Genomic DNA, 25,109 nt, shown 5'->3' on the forward strand with positions numbered 1-25,109 from the left:
GCTTGGACACGCCTGCGTTTTTCCAAACACTCCCATAAAACGGTCAGTTGACACCCAGAAACGCCCTCTTTTTGTCAAACACCTTGCGATCGGCTGAGCGAATGGATTCTTCGTTAAATCCATCGCCCAGCACCGTTCCTCTATGTACCTGTACGATGCGCCTGCGCAATGCGGTGCATGCGCAGTTTTGCCGAGATTCAACCTGATCGCAGCGCTGCAAAAAGTTGCTAGCGAGCGATCAACTCGGAATGACCCCCTTAGAAGCTTTAGTAAATTTACCACTGATGGTAGACAGAGCTGTTTATGTGAGCTTACAATCTGGGGTCCCCGCCATGAAACCCACAACAATTCTACTGTTTTTGGAAAGAGGGACTAAATATTATGCGTAGTTGGTGCAATGTAATGTTTTTGCAACTTATTTAGTCACTTTATGTCAAACTCTTATATGTAATTTATACATTTGTTTAGTTATTTTATGTTTTCATATTAGCGGTCTCTTCTGAACTCTATTTGCTGAATTCTGCATTATCTAAAACATTCCTGCTACAGAACATGTTAGCGCTTTGGACTCGCAGCTAGAGATGTTAATATGTAGAATGACACGCATGACCTCAATTACAGTTAATACAAATTTACACCTGCACAAATGATGCCGTTATACAAGGGGTGCAAATGCATTATTAAAATACTGGCTGCTCATGCTTGTATCCCGCAACCACTGAGCGCTTTTACTTTCCTACTGAACCCCTAACCCAATTCTATACCTGCACGCACATTTCAAATTTGTCTCCAAGGGTTTACCAACGTGCAAAATCCCACCTTCCAGACAAATGTATTACTCATTCTAAATGAGGCCCATAGTTGGTTCACCCACCCCGTAAGGAGGTGATTGGGCCTGGTTCTACACTGTCAATGGAACACAGGGGGGTGATCCAGACCTGATCGCTGGGCTGCTGTCATGCGATCAGATAGTCACCGCCTCCAGGGGGAGTGTAAATTCGCCGTGCAAGTGTGCGATCGCATGTATACGCCAAGCTGCAAAAATCCAGTGTGTGCAGTCTCTGCGCAGCCCAGGACACTCCTACAGTGCGATCACACCAGACTGATCGGGTCTGGAGCTGACATCACACATCCTGCCTGAAAATGCTTGAGAATGTCTGCGTTTTTCCGGACACTAGCAGAAAACAGCGAGTTACCACCCACAAACGGCCTCCTCCTGTCAATCACCCATGCGATTGTAATTTTCGCACCATCCCGACGCTGACCGGCGATGTGCGTTGTTGGTGGCCGACACACGTGTGCATTGCGGTGCATATGCATGCGCAGTTATTACCTGATCGCCTGCAAAAACGCACAGCAGCAATCAGGCCTGAATCACACCCATAGTTTTAGTTGCTCTTCAACTAATGTATAACAAGCACTTTAAGCACAAATAAGACATGTGCTAGAAACAGTCCAAATGACACCTTTTGTGATTAATTTAAATTATGCTGCAAAAAACAATATTTTTAGCGGGGAAACTGAAATATTAAAAAAAACCAGGACATGGCCTGAGAGTCTGTGTGCACCGAGCATTATTCCACAATGCTCATTTACAGATGGATCCACAATCCCACAAAACAAGGTGCAGATTATTTTACCACAGTAAGACCCCGGGCTGGGAAGTAGACTGTGCTGTAATGAGAATGCTGCAATGAGTTACTGTACATTTGCACATAGTAAATGAACCTGCATTGGCTCTTACCTGTAATGGTGTTCACCACACTGCGAAGAATGGTCGGGGGCTTGATCAGCTCTTTCAGGATGTTAGACTCAGTTGCCAAAGGGAACCCATTATCCAACATCTCCTCAAGAACCTCATAGACCACTACAACGTTCTCCTTGATGACGGCTTCTGAGCATGAGCCAAAGTAATCCTTAGAACAATGCAAGAAGGAGAGTAATTACATGGGTGAGACAAAAGTAAAGGAGAGATGTATCAAATCTTCTAGAGAGAGTGAGTGGAGAAGTTACCCGTAGCAGAAATTAGCTATCATTTATCAAGTTCAGTCTATAAACGTGATGGCTGTCCTTTTTTAGTTTTGATACATATCTCCCCCCCCCCCCCCCCCAAATCTCTAAATTGTGAATTTGCACTGACTACATCCCCAAACAAGGCACCTTAATCTTAATGGATTTATGATTAAATCGATGTTTATTATATTGTTTCTCTTGTACAGCTACATGTACATTATTAGTAACACATCAAGGCATAGCACCCCAGCAAAGGTAATGAAAACTCTGCTGCTATTATGTATAGAGAACTAAAAAAGTGAAATGGGTAGAAAGAGGAAGAGAGAGACAAAAAAAAAAAGTATGGACGAATTATACTAAGCACTAAAATACGATCTGAACTCCAAAAACTACAGTTCTTTGATGTTTTCTGCCGTCTCCACAAGTACCATGCTCTGGAGAGCTAAACGTTTCCCGATAGGCAACAGCATCTATAGCAACAGCATCTATAGATGGCGTTGCCTGTAGAGGCATATGGGAATCTTTCTGTAGATATCCCCAGAGAGGGATCCAAAGGGAATCCTCTCCGTCTCCACACAGCTTACACATGCGCTGGGCAATGGCCACACATGTGTAATAGACTCCTAGGCCATACACCCAGAAAACCTCACATTGCACAGGCCAGCTTATAGGAAGAGCTGTCCCGAGCGTAAATATTTATGCATACAGCTTTAAAAAACACCTGTATGCATGGAAAAGGGGGCGGATGTATCGCATAGACTATGCAATACATGATGCATCCCCCCCAAGGAGAGAGAGAGAAAGAGAGAGAGAGAGAGAGAGAGAGAGAGAGAGAGAGAGAGACACATTTATCAAATCTTGCAGAGAGATCAAGTGGAGACGTTGCCCATAGCAACCAATCAGCTGTTATTTTACAGCCTGTGCAAGAAAAATGACAGAAGCTGAGAGGTTGCTATGAACAACTTCTCCACTTTATCGCTCTCCAAGATTTGACCAATCTCCCTCAAAGAGAGAGAGAGAGAGAAAGAAAAGTACACACAAATAAAGTATAATGAGGTTAGGGCAGTGGTTCCCAAACTTTTTTGAATCATGGTGCCCTAGAGTATCAGAATTTTTTTCACGGCACCCCTAGGTAAATAATTTCTTATTGAGAAATTTAGAAAGAAATATTAAACTAAGTAGATTGTGTGTATATGTCATCCTTAAGCTCAATTTTGTGGTGAGGGACAAGATGTGCTTCTGTTTGTCCCCATATTTTATGACTGACAGCCACCAGCATTAGTTTTGCCTTTTATATTGACCATAAATAATTTGAATTGGTCCTGGACCACCAACCCAGGGCACCCCTGCAAGTGTCCCGAGGCACCCCAGGGAGCCACGGCACACAGTTTGGGAACCACTGGGTTAGGGTGTCTATATATTTCCTGCACATTCCAATGAAGCAGGGAGTCTATATGGAACACACATTCCCATGCTTCCACTACAGGGGACAGAAGGCCATTATCTTAGTGAATGTCACCTGAAATGTGTCCACCACACGGTGCAGAAACTCAATGGCAAACAGCGGGGGCACCTCAGTCTGGATGACGGCCACAAAGAAGATGGCGTGCCTGTAAACACTCAGGAGGTAATGGTGAGGCGTAGAGATGATCGGGGGCACATTCTCCGCCTCAGATGCCCTTTCTTGAGCCTCAAAAAAGTAATCACAGACAGAGCGGGACACCACACTTTTCCAGTGTTTTTCCAGGAAGATGTCCCCTGAAGGGTTGATGAGGAACAGGCTGTGGATCATGGCTGGCGATATCTGTACCGTAGCTCTCTGACACCTCTGCGCTCGCCCATGAAAAATAAAAACATACTATTACTTTCATCTGACAGATAGGCTGCAAGTAACCAGCATTCTGCAATCAATGATACAAACTGTACCATCAAGCAGGTTCAGTCAGTGGCAAAAGCAGGATTTCTAGAGCGGGGATTCCAAATGCAATCCACAATCTCCCACTCTGCGGAACATTGAAGCAAGTGTGGGAGTCTGGAGCAGCTGTAGAAGAACCTAGTACTGACCCTGAACATTATTGTACACATTGGTATTTTCATACAATGGATACTGGATTGAATGCAGTATTAATATTGAACACTATGGTTTAGGGCATGGATCTGCAACCTGCGGCTCTCCAGCTGTTGTTGAACAACACATGCCAGCATGCCATGCCACAGTTTTGCTTTTAAGGCATGCTAAAACTGAGGCAGGACATGCTGGGATGTGTAGTTCCACAGCAGCTGGAGAGCCGCAGATTGCAGACCCATGGTCTAGGGTTTAGGCTGTAACAAACATTTAAATAATATAAATAAGATAAGTAGTCAGGAAAAGGTTAAACATACCATAAATAAAAACACAAACATAATAGAAGCAGTACTTCATTTTCTAAGCACACATTCTCCCACTTCATGATAATGCTCCTGTCCCCCCTTCTTTATAGCTTCTCTCTGGTAAAGCACACTGATTAAGGACTTGGATCCACACACACAGTAAACTCAGTAGAAGAAGCTGTTACCACTGGGCATGTGCAGCACTGCACTGTCCCTTAAACTGCATGATGCGGCGGCAGCTCTAATTATAGTATTATATACCACTGCTATTGTTGTCATAATTTGAGCCATTTGGCAAGAGTGAGGGGGAGGGGGGGGGGGTTCCGGGCAACCAGAACCCCCCCCCCCCCCCCCCCTCCCTTGCGTTTGCCTATGGGTTTAGTGACACTTTTTATATCAGTGATCAACAAATAATTTTTGGACCTGCTGAGTGAGTGTTTTAATTAGAAGTAATGTTATCTATGTATGATCAAAAAGCCTCATCTGCCTATAGCAATTTCAATGGTTTAGAAAAGGTTCAAAAGTACTCAATAAAGAAAATATGCAAACCAACAGAATTGGTAACCTACACCCCACCGTCAGTGTCGGACTAGGGCATGAAGGGCTCACCGGGGAATGCAGTGGTAGGGGCCCATGTTTAGGGTTGTGGTCAGTCTCCAGAGTCGGTGTGGCCAGCCATTACATTGGAATGCATAACCATTAGTGAGTGCATTGGTTGGGCCCCTTGACAAAAATATAAATACTTCTAGTGCGTGCATGATAATGTACCAGATAAATATTGGCAATGCACTGTAGAGAATACATAATAGTCCTGTGTAGTATAAGGTAACATATGTATAATGTATAATTCATGTGCACAGTCTGGAACCTGATCACTAGAGAAGGAGGAAGAGGGGCCCCGGGCAGTGGGGCCCACCAGTGGTTTCCCCTGTACCCCTGTGGGCCAGTCCAACCCTGCCCACCGTTTGGAAAAGCAGTGAGTATGGTCAAGAGCCATATTAACTTATAGGAGTATATATTTTGCTGCTGTGTAGTGGAAGTCCAGGTAACCTCCAACATAGTATCTGGGCATCACTTGCTATGGAATAAATAAGAATTTACTCACCGGTAATTCTATTTCTCGTAGTCCGTAGTGGATGCTGGGAACTCCGTAAGGACCATGGGGAATAGACGGGCTCCGCAGGAGACTGGGCACTCTAAGAAAGAATTAGCACTACTGGTGTGCACTGGCTCCTCCCTCTATGCCCCTCCTCCAGACCTCAGTAAGGGAAACTGTGCCCGGAAGAGCTGACACAACAAGGAAAGGATTTGGAATCCCGGGTAAGACTCATACCAGCCACACCAATCACACCGTACAAATCGTGATAACTATACCCAGTTAACAGTATGAATAACAACTGAGCCTCACTGAACAGATGGCTCAGAACAATAACCCTTTAGTTAGGCAATAACTATATACAAGTATTGCAGACAATCCGCACTTGGGATGGGCGCCCAGCATCCACTACGGACTACGAGAAATAGAATTACCGGTGAGTAAATTCTTATTTTCTCTGGCGTCCTAGTGGATGCTGGGAACTCCGTAAGGACCATGGGGATTATACCAAAGCTCCCAAACGGGCGGGAGAGTGCGGATGACTCTGCAGCACCGAATGAGCAAACTCAAGGTCCTCCCCAGCCAGGGTATCAAACTTGTAGAATTTTGCAAACGTGTTTGATCCCGACCAGGTAGCAGCTCGGCAAAGTTGTAAAGCCGAGACCCCTCGGGCAGCCGCCCAAGAAGAGCCCACCTTCCTCATGGAATGGGCCTTTACTGATTTAGGATGCGGCAGTCCAGCCGCAGAATGTGCAAGTTGAATCGTGGAGCAGATCCAGAGAGCAATAGTCTGCTTAGAAGCAGGAGCACCCAGCTTGTTGGGTGCATGCAGGATAAACAGCGAGTCAGTCTTTCTGACTCTAGCCGTCCTGGAAACATAGATTTTCAGGGCCCGGACTACGTCCAGCAACTTGGAGGCCTCCAAGTCCCGAGTAGCCGCAGGCACCACAATAGGTTGGTTCAAATGAAACGCTGATACCACCTTAGGGAGGAATTGGGGACGCGTCCTCAATTCTGCTCTGTCCATATGGAAGATCAGATAGGGGCTTTTACAGGACAAAGCCGCCAATTCTGACACCCGCCTAGCCGAAGCCAAGGCCAAAAGCATGACCACTTTCCACGTCAGATATTTAATTCCACGGTCTGAAGTGGCTCAAACCAATGTGATTTTAGGAAATCCAACACAACGTTGAGATCCCAAGGTGCCACCGGGGGCACAAAAGGGGGCTGAATGTGCAGCACTCCCTTAACAAACGTCTGAACTTCAGGCAGTGAAGCCAGTTCTTTTTGAAAGAAAATAGACAGGGTCAAAATCTGGACTTTAATGGAACCCAATTTTAGGCCCATAGTCACTCCTGACTGTAGGAAGTGCAGAAAACGACCCAGCTGAAGTTCTTCTGTGGGGGCCTTCATAGCCTCACACCAAGCAACATATTTTCGCCATATGCGGTGATAATGCTTTGCTGTCACATCTTTCCTAGCTTTTATCAGCGTAGGAATGACTTCAACCGGAATGCCGTTTTCCATCAGGATCCGGCGTTCAACCGCCATGCCATCAAACGCAGCCGAGGTAAGTCTTTGAACAGACAGGGCCCCTGCTGTAGCAGGTCCTGTCTGAGAGGCAGAGGCCAAGGGTCCTCTGAGATCATTTCTTGCAGTTCCGGGTACCAAGTCCTTCTTGGCCAATCCGGAACGATGAGTATAGTTCTTACTCCTCTCTTTCTTATTATCCTCAGCACCTTTGGTATGAGAGGAAGAGGAGGGAACACATAAACCGACTGGTACACCCACGGTGTCACTAGAGCGTCCACAGCTATTGCCTGAGGGTCCCTTGACCTGGCGCAATATCTTTTTAGCTTTTTGTTTAGGCGGGACGCCATCATGTCCACCTGTGGCCTTTCCCAACGGTTTACAATCAGTTGGAAGACTTCTGGATGAAGTCCCCACTCTCCCGGGTGGAGGTCGTGCCTGCTGAGGAAGTCTGCTTCCCAGTTGTCCACTCCCGGAATGAACACTGCTGACAGTGCTATCACGTGATTTTCCGCCCATCGGAGAATCCTTGTGGCTTCTGCCATCGCCATCCTGCTTCTTGTGCCGCCCTGTCGGTTTACATGGGCGACCGCCGTGATGTTGTCTGACTGAATCAGCACCGGCTGGTTTTGAAGCAGGGGTCTTGCCTGACTTAGGGCATTGTAAATGGCCCTTAGTTCCAGAATATTTATGTGTAGGGAAGCCTCCTGACTCGACCATTGTCCTTGGAAGTTTCTTCCCTGAGTGAGTGCCCCCCAACCTCGGAGGCTTGCATCCGTGGTCACCAGGACCCAGTCCTGTATGCCGAATCTGCGGCCCTCTAGAAGATGAGCACTCTGCAGCCACCACAGCAGAGACACCCTGGCCTTTGGGGACAGGGTGATCAGCCGATGCATCTGAAGATGCGATCCGGACCACTTGTCTAACAGATCCCACTGAAAGATCCTTGCATGGAACCTGCCGAATGGAATTGCCTCGTAAGAAGCTACCATCTTTCCCAGGACTCGCGTGCAGTGATGCACCGACACCTGTTTTGGTTTCAGGAGGTCTCTGACCAGAGATGACAACTCCTTGGCCTTCTCCTCCGGGAGAAACACCTTTTTCTGTTCTGTGTCCAGAATCATACCGAGGAAGAGCAGACGCATCGTAGGAACCAGCTGCGACTTTGGAATATTCATAATCCAGCCGTGCTGTTGTAGCACTTCCTGAGATAGTGCTACTCCGACCTACAACTGCTCCCTGGACCTCGCCTTTATAAGGAGATCGTCCAAGTATGGGATAATTATAACTCCCTTCTTTCGAAGGAGTATCATCATTTCGGCCATTACTTTGGTAAATACCCTCGGTGCCGTGGACAGACCAAACGGCAACGTCTGGAATTGGTAATGGCAGTCTTGTACCACAAAACGGAGGTACACCTGGTGAGGTGGGTAAATGGGGACATGCAGGTAAGCATCCTTGATGTCCAGTGATACCATGTAATCCCCTTCTTCCAGGCTTGCAATAACCGCCCTGAGTGATTCCATTTTGAACTTGAACCTCCTTATATAAGTGTTCAAGGATTTCAAATATAGAATGGGTCTCACCGAACCGTCTGGTTTCGGTACCACAAACATTGTGGAATAGTAACCCCGTCCCTGTTGAAGGAGGGGAACTTTTATTATCACCTGCTGGAGGTACAGCTTGTGAATTGCCGCCAGCACTACCTCCCTGTCCGGGGGAGTGGCTGGCAAGGCTGATTTGAGGTAACGGCGAGGGGGAGACGTCTCGAATTCCAGCTTGTATCCCTGAGATACCACTTGTAGAACCCAGGGATCCACCTGTGAGCGAACCCACCGGTCGCTGAAGTTCCGGAGACGGGCCCCCACCGCACCTGGCTCCACCAGCGTCATGCGGTGGATTTAGTGGAAGCAGGGGAGGATTTTTGTTCTTGGGAACTGGCTGTATGGTGCAGCTTTTTCCCTCTACCCCTGCCTCTGGGCAGAAAGGACACGCCTTTAACCCGCTTGCCTTTCTGGGGCCGAAAGGACTGTACCTGATAATACGGTGCTTTCTTAGGCTGTGAGGGAACCTGAGGTAAAAATGTCGACTTCCCAGCTGTTGCTGTGGAAACGAGGTCCGAGAGACCATCCCCAAACAATTCCTCACCCTTGTAAGGCAAAACCTCCATGTGCCTTTTAGAATCCGCATCACCTGTCCACTGCGGAGTCCATAATACTCTCCTGGCAGAGATGGACATTGCATATATTCTAGATGCCAGCCGGCAAATATCCCTCTGTGCATCTCTCATAGATAAGACTACGTCTTTAATATGCTCTATGGTTAGCAATATAGTGTCCCTGTCAAGGGAATCAATGTTATCAGACAGGGAATCAGACCACGCTGCTGCAGCACTGCACATCCATGCTGAAGCAATAGCAGGTCTCAGTATAGTACCTGAGTGTGTATATACAGACTTCAGGATAGCCTCCTGCTTTCTATCCGCAGGCTCCTTTAAGGCGGCCGTATCCTGAGACGGCAGCGCCACCTTTTTTGACAAGCGTGTGAGCGCTTTATCCACCCTCGGGGATGTCTCCCAGCGTAACCTGTCCTCTGGCGGGTAAGGGTACGCCATCAGTAACTTTTTAGAAATCACTAGTTTCTTATCGGGGGAAGCCCACGCTTCTTCACACACTTCATTCAACTCATCTGATGGGGGAAAAACCACTGGTTGCTTTTCTCCCCAAACATAATACCCTTTTTTGTGGTACCTGGGTTAATGTCAGAAATGTGCACCCCTTTTTTTATTGCCGTAATCATGCAACGGATGGCCCTTGTGGATTGTGTATATGTCTCATCCTCGTCGACACTGGAGTCAGACTCCGTGTCGACATCTGTGTCTGCCATCTGAGGTAGCGGGCGTTTTTGAGCCCCTGATGGCCTTTAAAACGCCTGGGCAGGCACTGGCTGAGAAGCCGGCTGTCCCACAGCTGTTATGTCATCGAACCTTTTATGTAAGGAGTTGACACTGTCGGTTAATACCTTCCACATATCCATCCACTCTGGTGTCGACCCCGCAGGGGGTGACATCACATTTATCGGCACCTGCTCCGCCTCCACATAAGCCTCATCAAACATGTCGACACAGCCGTACCGACACACCGCACACACACAGGGAATGCTCTGACTGAGGACAGGACCCCACAAAGTCCTTTGGGGAGACAGAGAGAGAGTATACCAGCACACACCACAGCGCTATATAAACACTATTACAGAAAGTGATTTTCCCTATAGCAGCTATACAATACAGTTTTGCGCCTAAATTTAGTGCCCCCCCTCTCTTTTCTACCCTTTGAGCCTGGAAACTGCAGGGGAGAGCCTGGGGAGCTGTCTTCCAGCGGAGCTGTGAAGAAGAAATGGCGCCAGTGTGCTGAGGGAGATAGCCCCGCCCCTTTTTCGGCGGGCTTCTCCTGCTCTTTTATTAATATTATGGCAGGGGATTTTTACACATATATAGTTTACTAGACTATATTATGTGTTGTTTTGCCAATTTAAGGTACTCTAATTGCAGCCCAGGGCGCGCCCCCCCCCCCCCCCCAGCGCCCTGCACCCATCAGTGACCGGAGTATGTGGTGTGCATAGGGAGCAATGGCGCACAGCTGCAGTGCTGTGCGCTACCTTAATGAAGACCGGAGTCTTCAGCCGCCGATTTCCAGGATGTTCTTCTTGCTTCTGGCTCTGGAAGGGGGACGGCGGCGCGGCTCCGGACGACCGAGGCTGGGCCTGTGTTCGATCCCTCTGGAGCTAATGGTGTCCAGTAGTCTAGAAGCCCAAGCTAGCTGCAAGCAGGTAGGTTCGCTTCTCTCCCCTAAGTCCCTCGTAGCAGTGAGTCTGTTGCCAGCAGATCTCACTGAAAATAAAAAACCTAATAAATACTTTCTTTACTAGAGGCTCAGGAGAGCCCCTAGTGTGCAACCAGCTCGAGCCGGGCACAGATTCTAACTAAGGTCTGGAGGAGGGGCATAGAGGGAGGAGCCAGTGCACACCAGTCCTAATTCTTTCTTAGAGTGCCCAGTCTCCTGCGGAGCCCGTCTATTCCCCATGGTCCTTACGGAGTTCCCAGCATCCACTAGGACGTCAGAGAAATAAGATTTTACTTACCGGTAAATCTATTTCTCGTAGTCCGTAGTGGATGCTGGGAACTCCGTAAGGACCATGGGGAATAGACGGGCTCCGCAGGAGACATGGGCACTTTAAGAAAGAATTTAGATTCTGGTGTGCTCTGGCTCCTCCCTCTATTTCCCTCCTCCAGACCTCAGTTAGAGAAACTGTGCCCGGAAGAGCTGACAGTACAAGGAAAGGATTTTGGAATCCAGGGCAAGACTCATACCAGTCACACCAATCACACCGTATAACTTGTGATAAACATACCCAGTTAACAGTAAGAACAACAACGGATCATCAGATCAACCCTGATGCAACCATAACATAACCCTTATTTAAGCAATAACTATATACAAGTATTGCAGAAGAAGTCCGCACTTGGGACGGGCGCCCAGCATCCACTGCGGACTACGAGAAATAGATTTACCGGTAAGTAAAATCTTGTTTTCTCTAACGTCCTAGTGGATGCTGGGGACTCCGTAAGGACCATGGGGATTATACCAAAGCTCCCAAACGGGCGGGAGAGTGCGGATGACTCTGCAGCACCGAATGAGCAAACACAAGGTCCTCCTCAGCCTGGGTATCAAACTTGTAGAACTTTGCAAAGTGTTCGAACCTGACCAAGTAGCTGCTCGGCAAAGCTGTAATGCCGAGACCCCTCGGGCAGCCGCCCAAGAAGAGCCCACCTTCCTTGTGGAGTGGCCTTTTACTGATTTTGGCAGCGCCAATCCAGCCGCAGAATGAGCCTGCTGAATCGTGTTACAGATCCAGCGAGCAATAGTTTGCTTTGAAGCAGGAGCACCCAGCTTGTTGGATGCATACAGGATAAACAGCGACTCAGTTTTCCTGACTCTAGCTGTTCTGGCTACATAAACCTTCAAAGCCCTGACCACATCTAGTAACTCGGAATCCTCCAAGTCACGAGTAGCCACAGGCACCACAATAGGTTGGTTCATATGAAAAGATGACACCACTTTTGGCAGAAATTGTGGACGGGTCCGCAATTCTGCCCTGTCCATATGGAAAACCAGATAGGGGCTTTTATGTGACAAAGCCGCTAATTCTGACACACGCCTAGCTGAAGCCAAGGCTAATAGCATGACCACCTTCCACGTCAGATATTTAATTCCACGGTCTGAAGTGGCTCAAACCAATGTGATTTTAGGAAATCCAACACAACGTTGAGATCCCAAGGTGCCACTGGAGGCACAAAAGGGGGCTGAATATGCAGCACTCCCTTCACAAACGTCTGAACTTCAAGCAGAGAAGCCAGTTCTTTTTGAAAGAAAATAGACAGGGCCGAAATCTGGACCTTAATGGAACCCAATTTTAGGCCCAAAGTCACTCCCGCCTGTCCGTGGGGGCATTCCTGGCCTCACACCAAGCAACATATTTTCGCCATATACGGTGATAATGTTTTGCCGTCACGTCCTTCCTAGCCTTTATCAGCGTAGGAATGACCTCATCCGGAATGCCTTTTTCTGTTAGGATCCGGCATTCAACCGCCATGCCGTCAAACGCAGCCGTGGTAAGTCTTGGAACAGACAGGGCCCCTGTTGCAACAAGTCCTGTCTTAGAGGCAGAGGCCACGGTTCCTCTGTGAGCATTTCTTGCAGATCTGGATAACAAGTCCTTCTTGGCCATCCGGAACAATGAGTATTGTTCTCACTCCTCTTTTTCTTATGATTCTCAGCACCTTGGGTATGAGAGGAAGAGGAGGAAATACATAAACCGACTGGAACACCCACGGTGTCACTAGTGCATCTACAGCTATCGCCTGAGGGTCTCTTGACCTGGCGCAATACCTCTGTAGCCTTTTGTTGAGGCGGGATGCCATAATGTCTACCTGTGGCAGTTCCCACCGACTTGCAATCTGCGTGAAGACTTCTTGATGAAGTCCTCACTCTCCCGGGTGGAGGTCGTGCCTGCTGAGGAAGTCTGCTTCCAGTTGTCCACTCCGGAATGAACACTGCTGACAGTGCGCTTACGTGATTCTCCACCCAGCAAAGAATTCTGGTGGCTTCCGCCATCGCCACCCTGCTCCTTGTGCCGCCTTGGCGGTTTACATGAGCCACTGCGGTGATGTTGGCTGACTGAATCAGAACCGATTGGTCGCGAAGCAGGGTCTCCCCGCTTAACGTAGGGCGTTGTATATGGCCCTTAGTTCCAGGATATTGATGTGAAGGCAAGTCTCCTGACTTGACCACAGACCTTGGAAATTTCTTCCCTGTGTGACTGCCCCCCACCCTCGGAGGCTTGCATCCGTGGTCACCAGGACCCAGTCCTGAATGCCGAATCTGCGGCCCTCGAGAAGGTGAGCACTCTGCAGCCACCACAGGAGAGACACCCTGGCCCTGGGGGATAGGGTGATCAGCCGATGCATCTGAAGATGTGATCCGGACCACTTGTCCAACAGATCCCATTGAAAGGTCCTCGCATGGAACCTGCCGAAGGGAATGGCCTCGTATGATGCCACCATCTTTCCCAGGACTCGCGTGCAGTGATGCACCGACACCTGCTTTGGTTTTAATAGGTCTCTGACCAGTGTCACGAGCTCCTGAGCCTTCTCCATCGGGAGATAAACCCTCTTCTGGTCTGTATCCAGAATCATGCCCAGGAAGGGCAGACGAGTCATAGGAATCAACTGCGACTTTGGAATATTTAGAATCCAGCCGTGCTGTTGTAACACTTCCCGAGAGCGTGCTACGCTGATCAGCAACTGCTCTCTGGACCTCGCCTTTATGAGGAGATCGTCCAAGTATGGGATAATTGTGACCCCTTGCTTTCACAGGAGCACCATCATTTCCGCCATTACCTTGGTAAATATTCTCGGTGCTGTGGAGAGACCAAACGGCAACGTCTGGAATTGGTAATGACAATCCTGTACCACAAATCTGAGGTTCGCCTGATGAGGTGGATAAATGGGAACATGAAGGTATGCATCCTTTATGTCCAGAGACACCAAAAAATCCCCCCCTTCCAGGCTTGCGATGACCGCTCTGAGCGATTCCATCTTGAACTTGAACCTTTTCAGGTATATGTTCAGGGATTTTAAATTCAAAAAGGGTCTGACCGAACCATCCGGTTTCGGTACCACAAACATGGTCGAATAATAACCCTTTCCTTGTTGAAGGAAGGGAACCTTGACCACCACCTGCTGAAGATACAATTTGTGAATTGCAGCTAACACTATTTCCCTCTCTAAGGGGGAAGCTGGCAGGGCCGATTTGAGGTATCGGTGAGGGGGCATCTCCTCGAATTCCAGCTTGTATCCCTGAGACACAATCTCTATTGCCCAGGGATCCACCTGGGAGTGAACCCACTTGTGGCTGAAATTTCGGAGACGCGCCCTCACCGGGCCTAGCTCTGCCTGAGGAGCCCCAGCGTCATGCAGTGGATTTAGTGGAAGCCGGGGAGGACTTCTGCTCCTGGGAACTAGCTGTGTTGTGCAGCTTCTTTCCTCTGCCCCTGCCTCTGGCAAGAAAGGACGCACCTCGGACTTTCTTGCCTTTCTGTGAACGAAAGGACTGCATTTGGTAATACGGTGCTTTCTTAGGTTGTGAGGGAACATATGGCAAAAAATGTGACTTTCCAGCAGTACCTGTGGAGACCAGGTCCGAGAGACCCTCCCCAAACAATTCCTCACCCTTGTAAGGTAAAACCTCCATGTGCTTTTTAGAGTCGGCATCACCTGTCCATTGCCAAGTCCACAGGACCCTTCTGGCAGAAATCGACATTGCATTTATTCTAGAGCCCAGTAGGCTAATGTCTCTTTGAGCATCTCTCATATATAGGACAGCGTCTTTTATATGCCCCAGGGTCATTAATATAGTATCCTTGTCCAAGGTATCAAGCTCCTCAGATAAGGTATCCGTCCATGCTGCTACCGCACTACATACCCAGGCTGACGCAATTGCCGGCCTTAGTAAGGTACCTGAATGTCTATAAATGGACTTCAGGGTACCCTCTTGCTTTCTATCCGCAGCATCTTTGAGGGTGGCCGTTGTCACGATCCGGGTATCTGGACGCCATTACTTACCCTTCAGATGCCTCCTAAGGCGGGCTCAGCGTTCCAGGACCAGATTCCGCTGTTCCTGAGTTTCCACATGCAGAGTGTCAGAGTGGTGTTTTCATCAGCCGCGGCCTCCGCTGTGCCCGCGTGGTTAAATGTGCATCTATCAGCCTGGCGTCTCCTGTCTCCGGTGGCCGGCGCCGCCATTACTGTTTCCCAGACCACATGGATTACAAACCAAACTTCCCTCCAAGTGTCTGCATGGGCGCAGCCATCTTGGATTCTGTCATCTGATCATTTCCACCAATCTGCTGTTTGTATTGTTGATTTGCATAATTGCCTAGCCAACCCCTTCCTTGCTGCAGGTATAAGTAAGCTGTGCCTGAGCAAGGAAGACTTCAGTGCTTTGGTTGTCAAACCTAGTTCCTGTTTGTCTCTCTTCTATGATTGTCTTCCAGGTTCCAGCTCCTGTCTCAAGACTTCCACCATAGAGACCCGCACCAGCATTCCACCTGCGGTGTAGCCTGACTCTCCAATCCATTGTGGATTCATCTGTTTCCAGCTACAACACTACCTGCTTCCAGCCTCAGCTTCCAGCAGAATACAGCTTCCCTTAAAGGGCTGGTGTCCTTTCTACACTTTACCACTCTCCACCGGAATTATTATTTCTCCGCTCTCAAGTTCTACATTTCAGTTCACATTTCATCGCTCCCAAAGTTCATTTATTATTTAACTGGTTCCAGCCAGTATCCACTCCGTGCTAACAACAGTCTGGTTCCAGCCAGTATCCACAGCAGCTGTTTTACCTTCAGCAACCCAGCTCTTCCTGGAACACCAGCTGGTACAATCCTGGGTTATCTCCATTGCTACAGCCGGGCCTGGTAAGGACTTTCCATCTAGAACAGTGGTTCTCAAACTCGGTCCTCAGGACCCCACACAGTGCATGTTTTGCAGGTCACCCAGCAGGTGCACAGGTGTATTAATTACTCACTGACACATTTTAAAACATCCACAAGTGGAGCTAATTATTTCACTTGTGATTCTGAGAGGAGACCTGCAAAACATGCAGTGTGTGGGGTCCTGAGGACCGAGTTTGAGAACCTGTGATCTAGAAGATCATAAGAACTATCTCACACTACCAGTGCCCTGTGGCTCCTGCCATGCTGTAGTACTCAGGAACTGTATTTATTCTTTGCTGACTTTTACGTTTTCTTTATTGCTGCTGTGATGCGGAGTTGTCATAATAAACATCATTGACTTTTATCTAAGTTGTCGTGGTCACGCCTTCGGGCAGTTATTATTCATGTTACTTACATGTCCAGGGGTCTGATACAACCTCCCAGGTTCCGGTACATCTCAGCCCCTACAACTGAGGCTGCCTCCCGTCAGCTCAGGCCCTCAGTTGTGACAGCCGTATCCTGTGACGGCAGGGCTACCCTCTTGGATAAGCGTGTTAGAGCTTTGTCCACCCTAGGGGAGGATTCCCAGCGTAACCTGTCTGTTGGCGGGAAGGGATACGCCATAAGCATCCTCTTGGAAATCTGCAGTTTTTTATCTGGAGATTCCCAAGCCTTTTCACATAACTCATTTAGCTCATGTGAAGGGGGAAAGGTCACCTCCTGCCTTTTTTCCCCATACATATGAACCCTCTTGTCAGGGACTGGGGTTTCCTCTGTGATGTGCAACACATCCTTCATTGCTATAATCATATAACGGATGGCTTTTGCCACTTTAGGCTGTAACTTTGCATCATCATAATCGACACTGGAGTCAGAATCCATGTCGGTATCTGTGTCAACAATTTGGGATAGTGGGCGCTTCTGAGACCCTGACGGCCTCTGCGACATCGGATCAGGCATGGGCTGAGACCCTGACTGTCCTAAGGTTTCAGCTTTATCCAACCTTTTATGCAAGGAATTAACATTATCATTTAAAACCTTCCACATATCCATCCAATCAGGTGTCGGCGCCGTCGGCGGAGACACCCCATCCATTTGCTCCCGCTCTGCTTCCACATAGCCTTCCTCGTCAAACATGTCGACACAGGCGTACCGACACACACACACACAGGGGATGCTCTTTTTTGAAGACAGTTCCCCCACAAGGCCCTTTGAAGAGACAGAGAGAGAGTATGCCAGCACACACCCCAGCGCTATATGTCCCAGGAATTACACAGTAACTTAGTGTTAACCCAGTAGCTGCTGTATATTATGTTTTTGCGCCTAATTTATGTGCCCCCCCTCTCTTTTTACCCTCTTCTACAGTGAATCTGCAGGGGAGAGCCTGGGGAGCTTCCTCTCAGCGGAGCTGTGGAGAGAAAATGGCGCTGGTGAGTGCTGAGGAAGAAGCCCCGCCCCCTCAGTGGCGGGCTTCTGTCCCGCGTTTCTGTATAATATAATGGCGGGGGCTCATGCATATATACAGTGCCCAACTGTATATATGCCCACTTTTGCCAAGAGGTCCTAATTGCTGCCCAGGGCGCCCCCCCCTGCACCCTACAGTGACCGGAGTATGTGGGTGTAGTGTGGGAGCAATGGCGCACAGCTGCAGTGCTGTGCGCTACCTCAGTTTGAAGACTGGAGTCTTCTGCCGCCAATTTCGAAGTCTTCTTGCTTCTTTCACCCGGCTCCTGTCTTCCGGCTCTGCGAGGGGGACGGCGGCGCGGCTCCGGGATCGGACGACAAAGGGTGAGATCCTGTGTACGATCCCTCTGGAGCTAATGGTGTCCAGTAGCCTAAGAAGCAGGACCTATCTTCAGAGAGTAGGGCTGCTTCTCTCCCCTCAGTCCCACGATGCAGGGAGTCTGTTGCCAGCAGATCTCCCTGAAAATAAAAAAACCTAACAAAATACTTTCTTATAGCAAGCTCAGGAGAGCTCACTAAGTAGCACCCAGCTCGTCCGGGCACAGATTCAAACTCAGGTCTGGAGGAGGGACATAGAGGGAGGAGCCAGAACACACCAGAATCCAAATTCTTTCTTGAGGTGCCCTGTCTCCTACGGAGCCCGTCTATTCCCCATGGTCCTTACGGAGTCCCCAGCATCCACTAGGACGTTAGAGAAATTAGGTTTTAGTTTTTAAGGTGCATTCTACTAGACTTTTCACCTACTGCTCATGCAGGATGTCCTCTAGATCAGTGCTGGTGTTGTTGAAACAACATGTAACCAATCAGATCATCACTATTTTTATTAAATAAGTGAGCTCATCTCAGACAGCAATGACCTGTCCACTGGTGTAATTCTATTAGGGTCATTAATTGTTGGAACTTGATTCTGATAATTATAATTATTTATTGTGGCAATAAGGATCACCCTAATGTATAAAGAAAACACATGTTAGGGAAAGGCCCATCCTTGTGGTGTGTAACAAGTCAAGTGATCACTACTGTGATCACTTTATGTCCGAATCTGGGACCAGCCGCACTACCGCATATGCATGGTCTGCTGACTGCACATGTACGAGCGGAGAGTGCTCAGTAACTTGTGCGGAATGTAGCCCATATGTCTGGGCTTGCTGAATTAGACATTTTAGCATCCCCTCTACTAACCAGTGTATCTGTTGGAGTCCCACTGTACATGCATCCAGGTGGTACTACATAATTGTGGGTAACCTGCAAATATTATTTGATAAATATGCCCCTTAGTAAGGAGGACAGGGCTGCGGAAGACAGGAGTAAGCGCCATGATGTGGGGACAGCAATACAGGAATCCTTATAACAGTGAATAGTATAAAAGGAGTAATACATACAAAGGGAATGATATGTCCATTTTAGGGTCAAACACGATTCTGATGGCTGCTATTCCACTGTTAAGGTGCCTACACACTTAGCGATATAGTAAACTATATCGCTCATTTTCCTCCTGCTGAGCGTGTATGCAGCCAATGACGAGCGATGCGCGGCCCCGTGGGTCGTTAACGACCCTCGGTCTCGGCCGTGCATGCAGCTCAATTTGGACTCATCGTCCAAAGCTGCATGCTCCGGCCGGCTGAGGCATGATGTCACTATGCGATATCGCACAGTGTGTATGCCCACCGTCGGGCGGCCCGGCAGGGGAAACACTAGGCGATGTTGCTCAAAGAGCACATCTCCTAGTGTGTACCCACCTTTCATTTTTGCATATACACAAATATTGTTTATATGAATCCTGAATGTCTAGCAGGAGCAATCATCCAGTAAATGGGGGTACACATGGAGAGATCCGTTCTTAAAATCTAAGCAATCTGACAAGATTGCTTAGATTTTTAGCATGGATCTCTCGTGTGTATGCCCCCCAGCAATAGCGCCCCGCGCGTAGCTATCGCCAGTGCTAAATTGGCCTGCATGCACAATCTAGCACATCACTTATTTCTCCTGCTGGGTGAAATGAGTGCCCCCCCCTGCTCAGTACACAGGGCTGAGCGGGGGGAGAGATGTGTGCTGAGCGGTCTGTGACAAATCGCTCAGCTCACATCTCTCTAGTGCAGGGATGGGGAGCCTTCGGTCCTCCAGCTGTTGTTGAACTACACATACCAGTATGCCTTGCTACACTTTTGTTATTTGGCCATGCAAAAACTGTTGCAGGGCATGCTGGGATGTGTAGTTCAACAACAGCTGGAGGGCCGAAGGTTCCCCCATCCCTGCTCTAGTGTATACTGGCCTTAAGGCAGGCATGTCCGAACTGCGGCCCTCCAGCTGTTAAGAAACTACACATCCCAGCATGCCCTGACACAGCTTTAGCATTCTGACAGCAAAACTGTGTCAGGGCATGCTGGGATATGTAGTTTCTCAACAGCTGGAGGGCCGCAGTTTGGCCATGCCTGCCTTAAGGCATTTGCTCCCTGATGATGTACAGTGGTGACTTTACTTATGGGTAAACGGTCTACTGAACACCTTTACTACTTTATATGCCACATTTATATTGTGGTAATACTGTTCATCAGAAAGAGCCACGTTCCACTTATTAAGTCGCTGGCACACCGCGGTTCCATGCCTTGGCAACAGGAAACAGCATTTATTTATACCGACATGAATGATCCCTGATGCTCTTACCATTCAGCCAGTGATATCAGTAATGCAATGCTGGAGTCTGGCCTAAAGACCTATATGGACCCCGGTATTATTGTATCCAAACTGTAACAAAAATCAGTCACATGAACTTTGTTACTGCACAATGAACCAAAAGGGATGGAAGGCCATAATATCCCTATAATCCGGGACATCTATGGTTTACACAGGTCCTGTAGCTGATAAAAGCAGGTGAAATACAGGGATGACTTTAGGCAGCCAGGATGGACAGAAAGTCCTGCACTTCCCTCTTACTGTACACTTGCCATCACCTGTGCTGAAACTCCTTTCTTACCCATTAACCTGTTCAACACAGGTGCAGGCAATCATACAGTAAGATGGAAGTCCAGAAGCAGAGCATTGTGTCCCTCCCGGAGAGGGTCATGATGGCAGCAGGTATGACCTAGTGTAGTGTAAGCCTTCAGTATTGTGTTTGTCACGGCCCCGGCCCCTGTGTTGCACTAACAAATGCTGTGATAATCGCCTGCAATGATACACTAGGAAAGGGCTGTTGTTGTTATTATTATGGAAGGAAATGAGGGTTCCTACCTTGCAGAACACGGGAAGCTGCAATGTCACACCCGGGCACACTACGGCTCCTTCCTCTGTATCATATGATGCTCCGCTTCTGGCTGCCTCCAGCTCTCAGGCTCAGCTGACTCCCGGCTTCCGGAGCATCAGGCCGGCTGTGCAGTGTGTGCACACAGGGAGGCGGGGACTGGAGGGAGAGGGCGGCCTGCGGGGCTGTACCTACCACTGATGGTGTATGTGTGTGTGCCGGGGTATTGTGTGCCTGACATGCACGCTGGGCCTGTCCCTTACTGTGTGGCTGCTGCTTGCTGCAGTAGTAATTGGGGGCACCTTATCTTCTGAGCTTCTGCATTCTATATTTCACAGTAATTGTCTGGAGAAAGTAAAAATACGCGAGATACAGTATTATTCTGCCATCATAATATATATTGCATTTAAAACCAGTATGGATGCCCATGTGAGCTGATCTGTGTTCAGGCCATAAAATCCCGCATGGTTCCTGCAATGATATTAGAAAAATATATAAAACGAGTTTTATGGTAAGAACTTACCTTTGTTAAAACTCTTTCTGCGAGGTACACTGGGCTCCACAAGGATAGACATTTGGGTCACAGAGTACATACCTCCCAACTTTTACCCTACCTGAAGAGGGACACACGCGTCCCGAAAAGGGGGCGTGGCCTATAACAAAGGGGCGTGGTTTCGCGGGGGACCCGCTATCGCGAGCCACGCCCCGTTTTCGTCACTGACGGGGCATGACCAGCACTCTGTGAGCCGCTGGCATGCCTCCTCTCCCTCTGTCTGCACTGAATAGACGCTGTGCGCATGCGCACAGCGTCTATTCACCGCTGCTCTGCTAAGCAGGGCAGCGAGAGACGGAGCCTCCCAACTGCCCCCTCCCCCCCCCCCCCCCACCGCGGGACACTGCGGCCCGTGGGTGGGACAGCGGGACAGTCCCCAAAAAACGGGACTGTCCCGCGAAAATCGGGACAGTTGGGAGGTATGAGAGTAGGATCTTGATCCGAAGCACCAACAGGCTCAAAAGCTTTGACCTTCTTCCCAAAATGCATAGCGCCGCCTCCTATATCACCCCGCCTCTGTGCACAGGAGCTCAGTTTTGTTAACCAGCCCAATGCAGTAGCAAGTAAAAGAGACAACTGCCAGTTGCCACAAACACCACACTCTCCCGACAGAAGAAGTGTCAGTGGCTATTGTCATACCAGCCCAAAGAAGCTAAGTGCGTCAGGGTGGGCGCCTTGTGGAGCCCAGTGTACCTCGCAGAAAGAGTTTTAACAAAGGTAAGTTATTACCATAAAACTCGTTTTCTCCTGCGGGGTACACTGGGCTCCACAAGGATAGACATTGGGGATGTCCTAAAGCAGTTCCTTACGGGAGGGGACGCACTGAAGTGGGCACAAGAACCCGGCGTCCCAAGGAAGCATCCTGGGAAGCGGCGGTATCGAAGGCATAGAACCTAATGAATGTGTTTACTGAGGGCCACGTAGCCGCCTTGCACAATTGTTCAAGGGTCGCACCACGTTGGGCCGCCCAAGAAGGTCCAACAGACCGAGTAGAATGGGCCTTAATGTGATCAGGAGCAGAGAGACCAGCCTTCACATAAGCATGTGCAATCACCATTCTAATCCATCTGGCCAGAGTTTGCTTGTGAGCAGGCCAGCCACGTTTGTGAAACCCAAACACAACAAAAAGAGAATCAGATTTCCTAATAGGAGCCGTTCTCTTCACATATATACGGAGAGCCCGTACCACATCCAAAGACCGTTCTTTGGGAGACAGATCAGGAGAAACAAGTGCCGGAACTACAATCTCCTGATTAAGGTGGAACGAAGAAACCACCTTAGGTAGATAGCCGGGACGAGTCCTAAGAACCGCCCGGTCACGGTGAAAAATCAGATATGGGAAACTACAGGACAAGGCACCCAAATCTGACACTCTTCTAGCTGAAGCAATAGCCAGCAGAAACACCACCTTAAGGGAAAGCCACTTAAGGTCAGTTGAACCAAGAGGTTCAAACAGAGACTCTTGTAACGCCTCCAAAACCACCGACAAGTCCCAAGGAGCCACAGGCGGGACATAGGGAGGTTGGATATGCAACACGCCCTGAGTAAAGGTATGCACATTAGGTAAGGTCGCAATTTTTCTCTGAAACCACACCGACAAGGCAAATATTTGAACCTTGAGGGAGGCCAGACACAGGCCTAAGTCCAGGCCCTGCTGAAGAAAAGCCAACAACTTGGCTATACTAAACTTGGAAGCGTCATTATCGTTAGATGCGCACCAAAGTAAGAATGCCAGACCCTATAGTAAATCCGAGCCGAAGCCGGTTTCCGGGCCCGCAACATAGTTCGAATGACTGACCGCCTCAGAAAACCCTTTAGCCCTTAAGACGGAAGCTTCAAGAGCCACGCCATCAAAGACAGCCGGGCTAGGTCCTGGTAGACACAGGGGCCCTGAACGAGGAGATCTGGGCGTTGTGGAAGTAGAATTGGACGCTCTGACGATAGGCCTTGCAGGTCTGAGAACCAGTGCCGTCTGGGCCACGCTGGAGCTATGAGAAGCAGGACTCCTTTTTCTTGCTTGAACTTCCGAATTACCCTGGGCAGGAGTGACACCGGAGGGAACACGTACGACAGCCGAAACCTCCACGGTACCACCAGCGCATCCACGAATGCTGCTTGGGGATCCCTTGTCCTTGCTCCGAAGACCGGAACCTTGTGATTGTGTCGAGACGCCATCAGATCTACGTCTGGAAGGCCTCACCTTTCCACTAGGAGTTGAAACACTTCTGGATGGAGGCCCCACTCGCCGGCATGCACGTCCTGACGACTGAGAAAGTCCGCTTCCCAATTCAGGACTCCCAGAATTAATATTGCCGATATGGCCGGTAGATGGCGTTCCGCCCAACGTAGAATCCGTGAGACTTCCTTAATTTCCAAACGGCTTCGAGTGTCGCCTTGATGATTTATGTAAGCCACTGTGGTGGCCAGAGCCGGCGCTAGCCGCTCAGCAGCTCCTGCAAAGCAGGGAGGCGCAGGGATGAAGAGGCGCTCTCGCTGCTTTGCTGCTGCTGCTGGCTGTCGCTGCGTCTGTCACACTGTGGCAGACGCCGGCAGCGTGAAGCGCAGCTCAGGCTCAGTCCCTCCGGCTCCCTCCTCTTCTCTCCTCCTTCTCATCCCCACAGCCGAGCCGACCTATACGCGGGGTGCGCGGCTGAGGCTCAGCCATGGAGATAAGCCAATTGCGGACCGGCAGCCAATCAGGCGGGTAGAGCCACATTTGAAATAGCCGCTGACTGTACCAGTAGAAGATCTCCGTGACGCCCCGCTCCTACTGCGGTGTAACTGGCCACATACGGGGAAACTGGCCAGCCAGCACCTGTGTGTGGAGTGGAGATCGCTCCTGCTGGTGACTGCAGTGAGCATTTGAGCACCCGCCGCTGCTGCAGTATAGTCAGCTGAGTTCAGGAAGCCCTCCTAAACCCTAGCCACGTGTCACACAGTTCAGCTGCAGGTCCTGGCACTGGTAAAGAGCAGTAGTGCGGTTCATATGGTTTCTAATTTATAATTGATAAGCTTATGGCCAGATGACCATTTAACAACAATATCTAAAGACTCCCCTACACTCACAAGAGGAGTCACATGACATCACATGGTAAGTGCCAGGACTTTATTTTCACTTTGTATTTTCAGCTATTTTTGCCACCTGTATCCTGGATTCACACCTCTCTTCCCTATTGTGTGTCCACGCACCTTCCATGTGAGACCACACCCCATTGACACACACCGTCCCTTTATTACGCATGGGAGGGCGCAAATGTATTGTTTGCAGGAGGGCGCCGAACACCCTAGCACCGGCCCTGGTGGTGGCGTTGTCCGACTGTATTTGAACAGGACGATTCTAAATTAAATGCTGGGCCAGGTTCAACGCATTGAAGACCGCCCGCAACTCCAGAATATTGATTGAGAGGAGGGAATCCTCCTTGGTCCACCGCCCCTGAAGGGAGTGTTGCTCCAGCACCGCGCCCCAACCTCTTAGACTGGCATCTGTCATCAACAGGACCCAGTCGGATATCCAGAAGGGACGGCCCCTGCACAGTTGTTGGTCCCGGAGCTACCAGAGCAGCGACAGACGGACCTCCGGAGTCAATGAGATCATTTGAGACCTGATCCGGTGAGGCAGGCCGTCCCATTTGGCTAGAATCAGCCTCTGGAGAGGGCGAGAATGAAATTGAGCGTACTCCACCATGTCGAATGCTGACACCATGAGGCCCAGCACCTGCATTGCCGAATGTATCGACACTTGTGGACGAGATAGGAAGCAACGAATCCTGTCCTGAAGTTTCAGGACTTTC

General features: G+C 49.3%; 1 protein-coding gene across 1 annotated transcript in view; it reads right to left on the reverse strand.

The window, feature by feature from the left end:
* Positions 1–21,022, reverse strand: part of AP3M2 (adaptor related protein complex 3 subunit mu 2) — a 54,290-nt gene extending 33,268 nt beyond the window's left edge. Inside the window, exons 1-3 of the mRNA XM_063931750.1 lie at positions 20,756–21,022; positions 3,533–3,841; positions 1,745–1,916 (exon numbers count right to left, since the gene is read on the reverse strand). Coding sequence (XP_063787820.1) covers positions 1,745–1,916; positions 3,533–3,805 — 445 coding nt within the window. The 5' untranslated portion in view covers positions 3,806–3,841; positions 20,756–21,022. The remainder of the gene's footprint in view (positions 1–1,744; positions 1,917–3,532; positions 3,842–20,755) is intronic.
* Between the last annotated feature and the right edge of the window lie 4,087 nt (positions 21,023–25,109).

Source organism: Pseudophryne corroboree, chromosome 6 (genome assembly GCF_028390025.1).
Source record: "Pseudophryne corroboree isolate aPseCor3 chromosome 6, aPseCor3.hap2, whole genome shotgun sequence".
NCBI classification, from domain to species: Eukaryota; Metazoa; Chordata; class Amphibia; order Anura; family Myobatrachidae; genus Pseudophryne; species Pseudophryne corroboree.